This window comes from Bos taurus, chromosome 8, assembly GCF_002263795.3.
Source record: "Bos taurus isolate L1 Dominette 01449 registration number 42190680 breed Hereford chromosome 8, ARS-UCD2.0, whole genome shotgun sequence".
Classification (NCBI taxonomy): domain Eukaryota; kingdom Metazoa; phylum Chordata; class Mammalia; order Artiodactyla; family Bovidae; genus Bos; species Bos taurus.
Genome location: NC_037335.1, coordinates 84,218,539 through 84,232,924, shown reverse-complemented (window position 1 = coordinate 84,232,924; position 14,386 = coordinate 84,218,539). Strand labels below are relative to the sequence as shown.

The window sequence follows — 14,386 nt, the reverse complement described above, 5'->3', positions numbered from 1 at the left end:
AGTTGTGGCATATGGGATCTAGTTTCCTGACCAGGGCTCAAACCCTGGTCCCCTGCATGTGGGAGTGCGGAGTCTTAGCCACTGGGCCATGAGGGAAATCCCTTACCCAGAGATTAATATTTGATCAGACCCCGTTCCTTGAGCTGCTTCTCAGATGGGAATGTGAGAAGCCCCAGGTTGCCCGAGGAGACAGCTGGTGAGGAAGTTTTTGCAGGCAGAGGGCTGTCTCAGGCCCCTGCTCTGCCATCCACAGACCTCTGGAGAATGAGGATGAGGTCGCCTTGAGAACACAGGAGCTGCCTGAGGAGTATTCTCTGGAGACTGATTGTGGGTGACATTGGGCATGCTGCTAGCCACTGCCATTGTGGACACCAGCCATCCTGAGGAGGGCCTGTTCCTGTTAGTGCACAGAGACGTTAGTGGTGAAGAATCCACCAATCAGCGCAGGAGACACAGGAGATGTAGGTTTGATCCTTGGGTCGGGAGGATCCCCTGGAGAAGGAAATGGCAGCCCACTCCAGTATTTCTTGCCTGGAAAATTCCATGGACAGAGGAGCCTGGTGGGCTACAGTCCATGGGGTCCCAAAGAGTTGGACATAATCTGGACATGTCCTTAAAATAACAGAGCAGCTTTTATTCCCAAAACTCACATACTGAGTGTTTTTTAATGTGGTAAAATATACAGAACATAAAGCTTACCATTTTAAGCATTTTAAAGTCTGCAGTTCTGTGGCATTAAGTACGTTTACCTTGTTGTGTAACACACACTGAGTATTTCTTATTTGTTCTTACAGGAAGTTGTTCAGCTGCCTTTAGATTTTGTGAAACAGCTTTGTTTAAAGATACAGTGTGAAAGACCAGGTAAGGGTTTCTAACTTACAAAATTTATAATATTCCGTTTGAAAAGTGTTTGATGTTAGGCAGATACAGTTTTTAGCAACTTTTTTGCCAGGGACTTCATTATCAGGGGTAGAAATCCTAGGAGTTTGTGAATACAATTCTGGGTGTCAAATATGCAGATCACTGCAGGGAATATATGACCAAGAACTAATTCATAAAAATAATGCTTTTGAGGGGCAAAAGGTAGCTGAAGGAGTTGGAGGAGAGTTAGGGAAGGGAAGGTGGGCTCTAGGGTGGTCTGGAGGAGTCCAAAAGAAAACCAGAGCAGACCTGAGCTGTGGAGGGTGGGCCAGGCCCTAGAGGAGGGCAGTCCTGAGTTCCTTCTTTCAGAAGCCAGCACCACCCAACCTGCTTATCCTCTTGAGGTAAGCTGGGAGACTTGAGTTTTTGTACCTCCCACCACACCTCACTTACTTCCCTGAACTCCAGGAGTTGGTGATGGACAGGGAGGCCTGGCGTGCTGTGGTTCATGGGGTCATAAAGAGTCGGACACGACTGAGCGACTGAACTGGAGCTGGATCACCATACATAGCTTCCCCCATCACCACACGTGATTTCTACCCAGCAGTAGAAATGTACCGCCCCATCCGTCTCCCCGCCACCCCCCCCCCACCACCCCTGCAATATATACTTGCTCCTCCTCACCTCCCAGACTTTCCCCCTTCACCTTCTGTACCTTTCCCCACTGGCCATACTTCCCTATCACCAATAATATGTTCCCCCATCAAACCAATTACCACACATAGCAGCCCCCATCACCTCCAGTACCTTCCCCCATCACCTCACATACCCCCCATCATCTCACAGACCACCCCGATCACCTTCCCCAATCACCTCACATACCTCCTGCATCACCTCTCATACCTTCCCCCAATTACCTATCTTCCCCCATCACCTCACATATCTTCCCCCATTAGCTCCCATACTCTCTCATCATCTCTCATACCTTCCCCCATCACTTCCCATCCCCTCCCCTCATCATTTCCCATACCCTCTCCCCATCATATCACATACCCCCAAACTCCTCATACCTCCCCGCATCACCTCCCATGCCTCCCCTATCACTTCCCATACCTTCCCTCATCACCTCACATACCCCCATCACCTCCCATACCTTCAGCCATCACCTTGTATACCTCCCACCATCATCTCCCATATACTCTCCCCATCACCTCACATACCCACCCTATCACCTCCTATACCTTCCTCCGTTGTCTCACATACCTCCCCCATCTCCTCACATACCTTCCTCTGTTGTCTCACATACCTCCCCCATCTCCTCACATACCCCCCATCACCTCCCATACCTTCCTCCGTTGTCTCACATACCTCCCCCATCTCCTCACATACCTTCCTCCATTATCTCACATACCTCCCCCATCTCCTCACGTACCCCTCATCACCTCCCATACCTTCCTCCGTTGTCTCACATACCTCCCCCATCACCTCACATACCTTCCTCTGTTGTCTCACATACCTCCCCCATCTCCTCACATACCCCCATCACCTCCCATACCTTCCTCCGTTGTCTCACATACCTCCCCCATCTCCTCACATACCTTCCTCCATTATCTCACATACCTCCCCCATCTCCTCACGTACCCCTCATCACCTCCCATACCTTCCTCCGTTGTCTCACATACCTCCCCCATCACCTCACATACCTTCCTCTGTTGTCTCACATACCTCCCCCATCTCCTCACATACCCCCATCACCTCCCATACCTTCCTCCGTTGTCTCACATACCTCCCCCATCTCCTCACATACCTTCCTCCATTATCTCACATACCTCCCCCATCTCCTCACATACCCCCATCACCTCCCATACCTTCCTCCGTTGTCTCACATACCTCCCCCATCTCCTCACATACCTTCCTCCATTATCTCACATACCTCCCCCATCTCCTCACATACCCCCATCACCTCCCATACCTTCCTCCGTTGTCTCACATACCTCCCCCATCTCCTCACATACCTTCCTCCATTATCTCACATACCTCCCCCATCTCCTCACATACCCCCATCACCTCCCATACCTTCCTCCGTTGTCTCACATACCTCCCCCATCTCCTCACATACCCCCATCACCTCCCAAACCTTCCCCTATTACCTTACGTGTTCTCTGTCTATTATCTCCCATACCCTCTCCCCATCACCTCACATACTTCCCATCTCCTCACATACATCCCCTATCACCTCATATATTTTCCCCCATCCCCTCACATACTCTCCCCCATCACCTCCTATACCTTCCCTTATCACCTCAAATATCCTCCCCCCACCTCCCCACACCCCCCCATCACCTCTCATACTCTCCCCATCACATCCCCACACCCCCCATCACCTCCCCACATCCCCCATCACCTCCCATACGCTCCCCATCACCTCCCATCCTTTCCCCTATCACCTCCCATCCTCTCCTACCATCCTACCATCTCCACACCCTCTCCCTATCACCTCACATACCCCCATCTCCTCACATACCCCCCATCACCTCACATATCTTCCCTCATTACCTCAGATGCCCTCCGTCCCATCACCTCATATATCACCCCTATCACCTCTCATAACGCGCCCCTCCCCCCCCCCCCCCCCCCCGCCACCCCGCCATCACCTCACATAACTTCTCCCCCATCAGCTCAGGTATTTTCCCTCCATACCTTAGGTACTTTCCCTATACTTATTTGTCACAGTAATGACACTAACCATGTTAAAGCTTTTCCTTTCACAGTCAGAGACAGAGATATAAAATTTATGTTGTTAAGGAGTGAAATGTCTCCTCCTAAATCACGGCCAGGCAGTCAGAGTGTGTAGTAAGCCAATATGAAATTTTTTTCTGTATTTGATTAAGAAAATGGAAGAAAACAGGATACTGTGCCCTGGAGCCCCTGGTTTGGGGAGCAATGAGGAGCAGGGCTTCATGGGTGGAAACAGGTAATGAAGGGGAAGGAGGCAGCAGCCTTGTTCAAAACCTGGACTGTGTCTTGGCTCTGTTTTCCTCATCTAGACAGACTGAGGCCCGCTGTGATTCTGCCTCCTAGTTACTAGTGCCATGCGGCATCATTAGTTTTATAATCAGCAGTTATACTACTTAACAGTGATAAGACTGTCCCCTGTGGTAACAGTGACTCACACTCAGCCTTGTTGTGTGGAAGGAGGAATCTAGAGGCCATATCTTATGTGACTGTCTGCAGTATAACTTCTAGTAGTCAGTGCTGAGGAAACATTAGTGTTTGAATATTCTGAAGGAAGCTTTAAAAGGAAGGTAGTGGCTGTTGCCGCCTTCTCTGGACTCCTGGGTTAAGGGAGTCAACAGAATTGGGGGGCAGTTTCCAAGATCACTCTCACTTTTGATGGCAGCTGCATATTTGAGGGTCCCCAGGACCAACCTCAGATCTGATAATTTGCTAGGAGGACACACAGAACTCATTGTTATTCTCATGGTTATGGCTTAGGGACACAGATTAAAACCAGCTGAGAGAAGAGGGGTCAAGGTTTTTGCTGGGGCTTGGTCATGTAGACTGGAGAAGGCAATGACACCTCACTCTAGTACTGTTGCCTGGAAAATCCCATGGACGGAGGAGCCTGGTAGGCCACAGTCCATGGGGTCGTGAAGAGTTGGACACGACTGAGCGACTTCACTTTCACTTTTCACTTTCATGCATTGGAGAAGGAAATGGCAACCACTCCAGTGTTCTTGCCTGGAGAATCCCAGGGCCTGGGGAGCCTGGTGGGCTGCCGTCTATGGGATCGCACAGAGTCGGACACGACTGAAGCGACTTAGCAGCAGCAGCAGCAGGGCATGTAGACACAGCTGGCCACCTGTGTGGCTGCCCTCAACCTCCAGCCCCTCCAGAGGTGGAGCTGGTACTACAAGGTCCAAACTCCTACCAGGAATCACAGTGTTATCCTTGTGTGACTCTAGGTCCTTACAGAGACTCCTCAGGCAGGATAACCCAAGCTTTAGAGGTGACCTCCCCAAAGCAGAGGCTGAGTTGGTCCTGCCCCCAGCAGGAGCCCAGGCTGCCATGGAGTTGTCTTGCTGCTCTCGCTGACCCTCAGTTATCTTCCTCTCTCTGTTCTCCAGAATCTCGCTGTGACAAGGACCTGGACACGCTCAGTGGCTATGCCCTGTGCCTCCCCAACCTAGCCAGACTGCAGACCTACCAGTTTGCAGAGCGCCGGCCGATTCTGTGTGTGGAGATCAAGGTGCATATTTGTTAAAGGGAAATGGTATTGGGGAAAAAGGAGAAATTGTAAATCCATGGGTCATCTGCCTGGAGTGCACTTTCCCCACCTTGAGGTAGGGGCTACAAAGGATGTTGCTTGTCTAGTGGAGGTCAGTGATTACTGGAGAAGGGTCACTCCCCTGCTTCAACTCTGTGACTCCCTGTCCAGCATGGCCACCTGAGTCTCCCTCAGGAAGCCTCCCAGGTATCTCGTTGTTTCCTTTCTCCAAACCTCTGGTGGTGACTTCTGGGTCATGCTATTGGCCCTGAGCATTCACACTCCGGATGTTCAGTGTAGACGATGTTCTGCCTCTCTAAACAGAGGCTAATGTCTCAGGTGTCACAAATGATTTGGTGCCCTGACACAGAACTCTGGATTTTAAAAGATAACCAGAATTTCAGACATTCTGGGATCCTAGGAACCATGAGATGAGCACCATTGTGTTCACTCAGTCTTATCAGAGAGACCGTGGGTTCTGCTTCTTGGAGCTGAGAGTGTGGGACAGATCTGCACTCCTGGTCTTTCCAGTCTTGTTCTATAATGAAAACACAGGGTTATTCTATTGCAGTTTGTCAAGTGAGCAACTCAGGCCTCGTTGTTCTTCTCCAGTGAGAGTTCTGGGTGGATTCTCCAGGGGCAAAGAGAGATTTATACGATACAGTGAGGGCGGCATCAATTCCCACTTGAGACTGAAGATAAAAGCAACTTTTGGGAATGTTTGTAGCTAATACTTCCTGATTCTCCTGGGAATTGCACTTCATCATCCTGTAGTTATATGTCTGCCTGAAGGTATATGTTTTCTCCCTAAGCGTTTTTTCTTCCTTATCTGTTTTGCAGCCCAAATGCGGGTTTATTCCCTCCTCCAGTGATGTTACACACGAGCTGAAGCACAGGGTGTGTCGTTACTGCATGCACCAGCACCTCAAGGTAGGAGCTGGCCTCCGGGCGCTCACTGCACAGAGCCTGGGGTGAATGGCTGGGTCATCTAGAGTTTTCAGAGGAGTAAAATAAAATGGAGATACTGTTTACCTTTTATTTCAAAAGTAGTTCATCTTTTTCTTCTTAATTGAGATAGTTATACATATCCTAAGGTTTACCCTTTTAAAGTGTATAATCCAGCAGATTTTAGTCTATTCGTAAGATTGTACAACCATCACCACTATGGAATTCCAGAACATTTCATCACCTCAAAAAGAAGTCCTGTGCCCATTAGCAGTCACCCATTGTCCTGCCAACCCTTGGCAACTACCGAATCTGTGGATCTGCTTATTCTGGACATTTCATGCAAGCGGAGTCACACAAATTATGGCTTTGTGTGACTGTCTTCTTTTAGTTAACATAATACTTTTGAGGTTAATACATGCTGTGGCATTTATCAGCACCGCATTCTTTTTATGACTGAATAATAATCCTCCATTGTATGGGAACATCTTGTTTACCCATTCATCTATTGATGGACATACGGCTTTTTCATTTTGGCTACTGTGAATAATGTTGCTGTAAACGTATGTGTACATGTACATGTTTGAGTCACTTTTTTTCAGTTTTCTTGGGTATATTCCTAGGAGTGGAATTGCTGGATCTTGGGGGAAATTATGTTTAAAGTTTTGAGGAAATGGCAGACTGTTTTGCATAGCTATAGCACAATTCTGTATTCCCCCCAGCAGTGAACGGATGTGAGAGCGGATAATAAAGAAAGACCATAAATGCAAATTTTGGGAGATAGTGAAGGACAGGGAAGCCTGGCATGCTGTAGCTCATAGGGCTGCAAAGAATTGGACATAACTTAGCAACTGAACAACAGCAGCCACAAATGCATGAGGGCTCCGGTTTCTCCACATCCTGGCTTCACCAGCACTAATTCTTACCCCTGTTTGTGATTGTAGTCATCCTAATGGATACAAAGTAGTATCTCAAGTGATTTTCATTTGCATTTCTCCAAAGGTTAGTGATGTTGAACATCTGTTCGTTTGCTTATTGGCCATTTGTATGTCTTCTTTGGAGAGCTGTCTCTTCAAATTCCTCACCCATTTTTGAAATGAGTTGTGATTTTTTTAGTTGTTTTAGGGGTTCTTTGTATATTTTAGATATTAATCTCTTTATCAGATATGTGATTTGCAAATCTTTTCTCCCATTCTGTTAGTTGCCTTTTTGCTCTGTTGACAGTGTTGCACAGAAGTTTTACATTTTGATAAAGTCTGATTTGTCTTTTTTCACTCTTGTTGCCTATGCCTTTGCTTTCATATTCAAGAAATTGTTACCTAAACTAAGGGCATATGCTTTTCTGATATGTTTTCTTCTACGAGTTTTATAGTTTTAGCTCTTATGTTTTGGTCTTTGATCTGTTTTGAGTTAGTTTTTATATTTGGTGTTAGATAAGGGTCCAGCTTCATTCTTTTACATGTGATATCCAGTTTTTCCAGCACCACTTGTGAAAAGACTGTCATTTCTCCATTGATTGGTGTTGGTGGATTTATTGGCCTTATACGTGAGGTCTCAATTCTGACCTTTCTATCGGTCTGTCCTTATGCCACTCTTGTTGAAATCAGGAAGTATTAGTCTTCTAGCTTTGTTTTTCTTTTTCAAGATTGTTTTGGCTATTTGAAGCTCCTTTACAATTACGTATGATTTTGAGAGTTGGATTTTTTGTAACTGCAAACAATTGCAGTCGGAATTTTGTTGGAATTTTGACAGAAATTACAGGAAGTTATAGATCACTTTGGATAGTGTATAAGTGTTAGTCACTCAGTTGTGTCCAACTCTTTACAACCCCGTGGACTGTGTAGCCTGCCAGGAACCTCTGTCCGTGGAGTTCTCCAGGCAAGAATACTGGACTGGGTGGCCATTCCCTTCTCCAGGGGATCTTCCCAACCCAGGGATCGAACCTGTGCCTCCTGCATTGCAGGCAGATTCTTACCATCTAAGCCACCAGGGAAGCCTTGCCATCCTGTCTTTCTACTCATTTAGGTTTTCTTTAATTTCTTTCAGCAACATTTTTTAGTTTTCAGTGTACCAGTCTTTTGCCACTTTGGTTAAATTTATATCTAGGTATTTTATTCTTTTGGAATATTGTAAATGTTATAAATAGAACTGCTTCCTTAATTTCCTTTTTGGTTTATTTATTGCTGGAATATAGAAACACAACTAATATGTGTGTTGTACCCTACAACTTTGCTGCATTTATTTATTAGCTCTGGTAGCTTTCTTTGTATATTCTTTGGAATCTTCTATGTACAGAATTGTGTCATCTGTAAATAGAGTTTTATTTCTTCCTTTCCAATATAGATGTCTTTAAGCTTCATGATTTCCAAGAAACCAGCTGAGACTTTGACAGGGAATCATTGTGCTGCACATTTGTGTGGGAAGTGCTGCCCCCTCAACAGTATTAGTACTCTGTGAATGCAGGGTTTTTTCATTTATTTAGATCTTTAATTTCTTTCAGAAATGTTATAAAGTTTTCAGCATATAGGTTTTATATTTCCTTTGTTGAACTTATCCTTAGTGCTTTGTTCTTGGAGATGCCATCGTAAGTAGAGGCTTTCCTGGTGGCTCAGATGGTAGAGAAGCAGCCTGCAATGCAGGAGACCTGGGTTTGATCCCTGGGTCAGGAAGATCCCCTGGAGAAGTAAATGGCAACCCAGTCCAGTATTCTTACCTGGAGAATCCCATGGGCAGAGGAGCCTGACGGACGATAGTCCATGGGGTCGCAAAGAGTTGGACACGACTGAGCGACTAAGCACTGTAAATAGAATTTTTAAAAACGTCATTTTCAAGTTGTTTATTGCATAGAAATGCAATGACTTTTTTGAAATAAATATAGGTATTTAATTGTGATGAAATATACATGACATAAAACTTCCTATTTTAACCATTAAGTGCACAGTTAAGAGGTGTGAAGTGCGTTTACATTGTGGTACAACTATCATTACTGTCCATTTCCAGAATGTTTTTTGTTTTGTAAAACCAAAACTCTACATCCATGAAATAACACATTTCTTCCTTTCTCAGGCCCCTGGCACCCACCATTGTAGTTTCTATCTCTGTGAATTTGACTACTGTAGGTACTTCATATATGTGGAATCATACAGTATTTGTCCTTTTGTGACTGACTTATTTCACCCATAATGTCCTCAAGATTCATCCATACTGTAGCTTGTATCAGAAGTTTCTTCCTTCTCAAGGCTGCATAGTGTCCATTGAACGTGTATAATATATTTGGTTTATCCCATTCATCCGTCGATGGTCCCTGGGCTGCTCCCATCTCTTGCCTGTTGTGAATAATACTTCCGTGAACGTGGTTGTACAAGTATTTCTTTGAGACTCTGCTCCCAGTTTTTTTGGGTATACACCCAGAAGCAGTAGTGCTGACCCATATGGTAATTCTGGGTTTAACTATAAGTACAGTATTATATAGAAGTAGTAAGAGTGGCTATCCTTATCTTGTTCCTGGTCTTGAGGGGTAAAGCTTTTGGTTTTTCACTGTAGAATGTAATGTTCTCACTGTAAGTTTGTCAAATTTTTTTTTATTTTTAGAGTTTTGTTTTTTAAATCGTGAAAGAATGTTAGATTTTGTCACATGCTTGTCTTGCATCTGTTGAGATGATCATGAGGTATTTTCCTCTTTCTATTAATATGGTGTTGATTGATTTTCATATGTTGAACCACCCTTGTGTTTGACAGATAAATGCCACTTGATGAAGGTGTGTAATCTGTAGTATGCTACTTATTTTGGTTTGTTAGTTTTTGTTGAGGATTTTTTCTTGAGGGATATTTGTAGTTTCTAGTGATGTTTTTGTCTAGTTTTGGTACCAGGATGATAATTGGCTTGATAGAATGAATTCGGAAGATTTTCCATCTTTTACTCTTCATTTTTTGGAAGAGTTTGAGTATTGGTGTTGATTTTTCTTCAAACATTTAGTGGAATTCAGTAGCAAAGCCATCTGGTCCTGGGATTTTCTTGTTGAAAGGTTTTTGATTACTGATTCAGTCTTTTGTTATGTCTGTTTACATTCTCTATTTCTTCTTGAGTCAGTTTTGGTAGCTGTATGTTTCTAAAGAATTTGTTCATTTCACATAATTTGTTGGCATGTAATTGTTCACAGCATTTCTCTAAACTTATTTTTATTCCTGCAAGATTGATAGTAATGTATTTTCTTTCATTCTTAGTCATTTGAGTCCTGTCTTTTTTTTTTTCTTGCCATAAGCAATTACTCTGCTAGTTGATTTTGTTCACTTAAATAACGCTTGAAGATTGCTTGCTGTGTGTCTGTCAAGGCTCTTTGTTATGTGTTTGGATAACGCATGTATAGATGCACATACCCTTCTTTTCTTTTTAAAGCAAGTTATTTCATATGCATTGTTCTGCCACTTGCTTTTCTCTTTGAATAAATATTTGTGATTTTGCCTCTGTCTGTTAGTGGCCGCATATTATTTACTGATTCTTTCATTCAACATGTGGCTTGCTGTGTCCTAGTCCATAAGAGCAGATGTGCTTTGATTTATTTAGTTGTTTCTAGGTCTTGCTGTGTTTCACAGGTTGTTTCACATGTCGCAGTGAACATCCTTGACCCAGTGATTCCTCATAGATTTGCCAAATCAGGGGGCATCCATCTTTAAAATTGTGATGGAAACCAGCAAGTTGCCTTTCAAAGGTTGTGCCAATTTGTCTTCTCACCGACAACATGAAATTGCTAGTTGGGTGCAACCTACCTTTCCTGGATATTATAATTGTAAAGATTTGTTCATCTGATTACCAAAATTCAGCCATGACATCTTATAAAGGTGCTGGCTGCATTTCTCTGCTCATGTGGAGGGGCTGGCAGCTACGTGAGGCTCTCAGAGGAGGGCCGAGGTTTCTTGGAGTCAGAGTCAAGCTCCCTGTGCCAGCTCCCTGCACCTGGAGGTGGTGTCCCCTGCTGGGCCCTTCAGCTGCCTTGGTGATCTCACAGTCCCTCGAGCTCTTCTGTGTGTTAGAGTTAGCCCAGTGTGCCTCCCCAGTCCCATCACTGACACCCTGTGGTGATTTCTTAACAGGTAGCAACTGGGAAGTGGAAGCAGATAAGTAAATACTGCCCTCTCGATCTCTACTCAGGGTAAGAGAATACTTCTCCTTTGTCCCTAGTGCTGCCTCCCTTGGTGGTGGTGGTGGGGTGTGTGGCATTCTCTGTAGTGGGGGGTGGAGGGTGCATTCTGTGAGGTAGGGGCTACTTGCCTGCAGAAAGCAGGGCCCTGGGCAGGGCTCAGGTTTCTTGCCTGGGGTCAGCATTGCCTCAATAGGTTCCTGCAGATTACCAGTGGCTGGGGAGTTGTTGCCAGAGGAAGGGGCAGAGAGAAGGGTAGGGATTAGGGGCGGTAATGGGGGTGCCTCTCTGAAGAGGGCTGGGGAGAATACAGCTCCTTAATCTGCAAAGCTTGGAGATCTCAAGTGGCAACTCTTGGGCATGTCCCCTGAGCCACAGGCAGGTAAATGCAAAGTCTGCTCTAATTGTCAATAATACTTTCTCTTTTTAGAAATAAACAGAGAATGTACTTTGCTTTGAAAAGCTTGTTACAGGAGGCACAGAACAACTTAAAGATCTTTAAGGTAAAAGTTGCTTCTATTTTATGGCTTTTGGGTGGGTCCAGTGGGTGTCTGAACTGAGCTGGATGAAGCCCTGGTGCTATGGTCCCTAACAGGGCTCTGTGACCCGCAGACAAGGGCATCTGCACAGAGGCTGCCTCAGTATGATCCCTTGGGTCTTTTTTCCAAGCCTTATTTCATGAGCGCGTGCCATCCTGGGACTCCTGGGGTGTGTAATGGTAACTCCTTGCCCACTGGGTGGCCTCAGACTCAAGGCACAGACCCTGACTCTGGTTCTTGGGTAAAGATGGCCCTGACCGCGTCTCAGGTGTCCTCTGTGGTTGAGATGGGAGTAGGACCTGGGGCAGGGCAACCTAAAGGGTGGCCACACCTGTGCCTTTCCTCCCGGTTAACTTAGGGAACTTACAGTTAGGGGATCTCCTTGTCAGTTAGTGAGTTCTCAGAGTCCTGCAGCTCTGATTGTCCTGCATCCTGATTGTGTAGGGGAAGGGTTCTGCATGCAGCATACTCACCATCTGGCACTGGCACCTTCTGCTTCCTCATGACCACCTGCTTCTGGCACCCTGACTGGACTTGCTCAGGCCCTGTGGTCCCTACCTCCTGCTGTCAGGCATACATGGAGGAGATGCTGAGGGGCAGAGGAGTGGGGAGAAGGGGTGCAGGAAGAGGGGGCAGGGCTGGCCCAGATCTGGGGAAGAGTTTGTATTGGAAATATGTCCCCTGGGGTCCCCCTTGTCATCTCCTTTTCTGCTTACCACTGACTGCTCCCAGTCCTGGTTATGTTCTTACTAGGTGTGGCATATAAGCAAGAGCTCGTGACAGGCTCCAGGTTTACAGGCGGTGGATCTGTGTGGCGTAGCAGGGCTGCTGGGTCTGGACGGCCTGGTGCCCTCTGCATCCTGCTCCGTGTGGATAGTGCTGCTCTGCATACTGGATGCCCCTCAGAATCCCCTCAGAGCAGACAGTGCTGCTCTGCATACTGGGTGCCCCTCAGAAGTGAGCTTGGGGAATGTGGGCGTGAAGCCTATTCTTGACTCACTTCTCCCCGTATGGTTCAGAAACCTGGTCAGTTGAATCAGCTTTACCTTGTCTCCTGCCTTGCCAAATCAAGAAAAAGAGACATAGTTTAAAATCAGTTTTTGTTTTTAACTCTTATAAAGACTTTAGGAATTTTATATTTAAATGCCAAAGATAAGTTCCCTCTCTTCTGGGGATTTATTTGGAACCTATAGTAAGGCTGGCATTTTGTCTCAAGTGGACCCTTTTCTGACTGCCCTCACGTAGGCTGGCCTATTAGGCCAGCATAAGCTGAGTGGTGAGTCTGACTTGGCCCCTGGATCAGTTGACCTGGGACCTGGGACTGAGAACCCTGGCTATCTGCTGCTTCTGTTGAACTCAGCTAAGGGGAAAATCCAGAGATTGAGATAATAGTTTCAAAAGAGATGGATTAAAATAAGTGACATGGAATGGCTTTTTAAAATAACACCAGGAGCAATGCAGTACATTTTGCAAGTGCTGGCAAGCTCTCTCTCGTGAAGTTCCAGGTGTGGGGAGGTCTCCTGGATCGTGATCCATGCTGCCACTATGTTCTCTGCCGTTGGTGCCTTCTCCTTGTCTGTCTGAATGTTGTTCACAGACTCCAAGCCTGTGGCTCTGTCCACCCTAATACTGGACACCTGTGAGATGTGGTGGGGGCCATGTGGGACTGTCACAGAGACTGGGATGACAGTGCTCTGCACGTGTCACATGAGGTTTTTAGCAACTGTATGTGTATATGTAAGATGCCTGTCTGCCTGGATTCCAGACACTGGGGAGAGAAGGCCTTCTACTGTCCAGAGTCACTCAGCTGCTCATGGGCCTGGAGGAGAGAGCTTCATGGTGGGCCAAGGCTGCCCCTGCACTGGACGGCAGGCTGAGCCCTGGCCCTACCTTCTGGCCACAGCCCATGTTGAGTGGTTTTGGCTCCATACTTCGTCTTGGCCTGCTTTCCTCCCAGAAGCTCCTCCTTTTCCTTTGCCTGGCACACCCACCCTCCCTCTGTAAGGCCCGTCTCAAGGGGCAGCATCTCTTGTTGGTTTCTCCTGGTCCTTTGGTCAGCAGCGGCCTCAGCTGTGTTCCCATCTCTCTGGGCACCCGCATCTGCGCCCTCTGACGGTGCTGACAGGGGACTCCTAGGGAGGCATCATGCTGCTGAATCCCCGTCCACGCTTCTTAGTGGACTGAATTGACCCCCATCTGCAACCTGGGGGCAGAGCTGGGATCGTCCTCGTGGTATCATCTACTGCACAACAGCCACTGATCCTCTCGGTTTCTGTGGCCAGAAGGAGCAGCATAGCTGGTTCTGGCTCAGGGCCTCTCAAGGCTGCATCTCATCTGAGGGCTCAGCTGTGGGGCCAGAGGCTCTGCTGCTCGGATGGTGCCCCCACAGCCATAGGCAGGAGACCCAACAGCTCCATGGCAGCTCAGTGTGGCTGCTGTGATCTGAGAAGAGAATCATTAGGACGGAATCCACAGCATCTTAATCTTGCCAGGGGTATGCTGTTGGCTGTACTTGTATTCTGTCAGTCACACAGACTAAACCTCCACTGTTTGGAGAGAGAACTACGGGGTGTGAGTATCAAGGGATGAAGGCCACTGGGGACCTACTGGAGGGTGCTGACCACACTCTCACAGAC

At 46.6% G+C, this 14,386-nt stretch overlaps 1 protein-coding gene across 1 annotated transcript in view; it reads left to right on the top strand.

Moving 5' to 3' along the window:
- Positions 1–14,386, top strand: part of IPPK (inositol-pentakisphosphate 2-kinase) — a 59,521-nt gene that overhangs the window by 13,607 nt on the left and 31,528 nt on the right. The window contains exons 4-8 of the mRNA XM_024996269.2: positions 795–861; positions 4,989–5,110; positions 5,969–6,058; positions 11,165–11,223; positions 11,642–11,714. Coding sequence (XP_024852037.1) covers positions 795–861; positions 4,989–5,110; positions 5,969–6,058; positions 11,165–11,223; positions 11,642–11,714 — 411 coding nt within the window. The remainder of the gene's footprint in view (positions 1–794; positions 862–4,988; positions 5,111–5,968; positions 6,059–11,164; positions 11,224–11,641; positions 11,715–14,386) is intronic.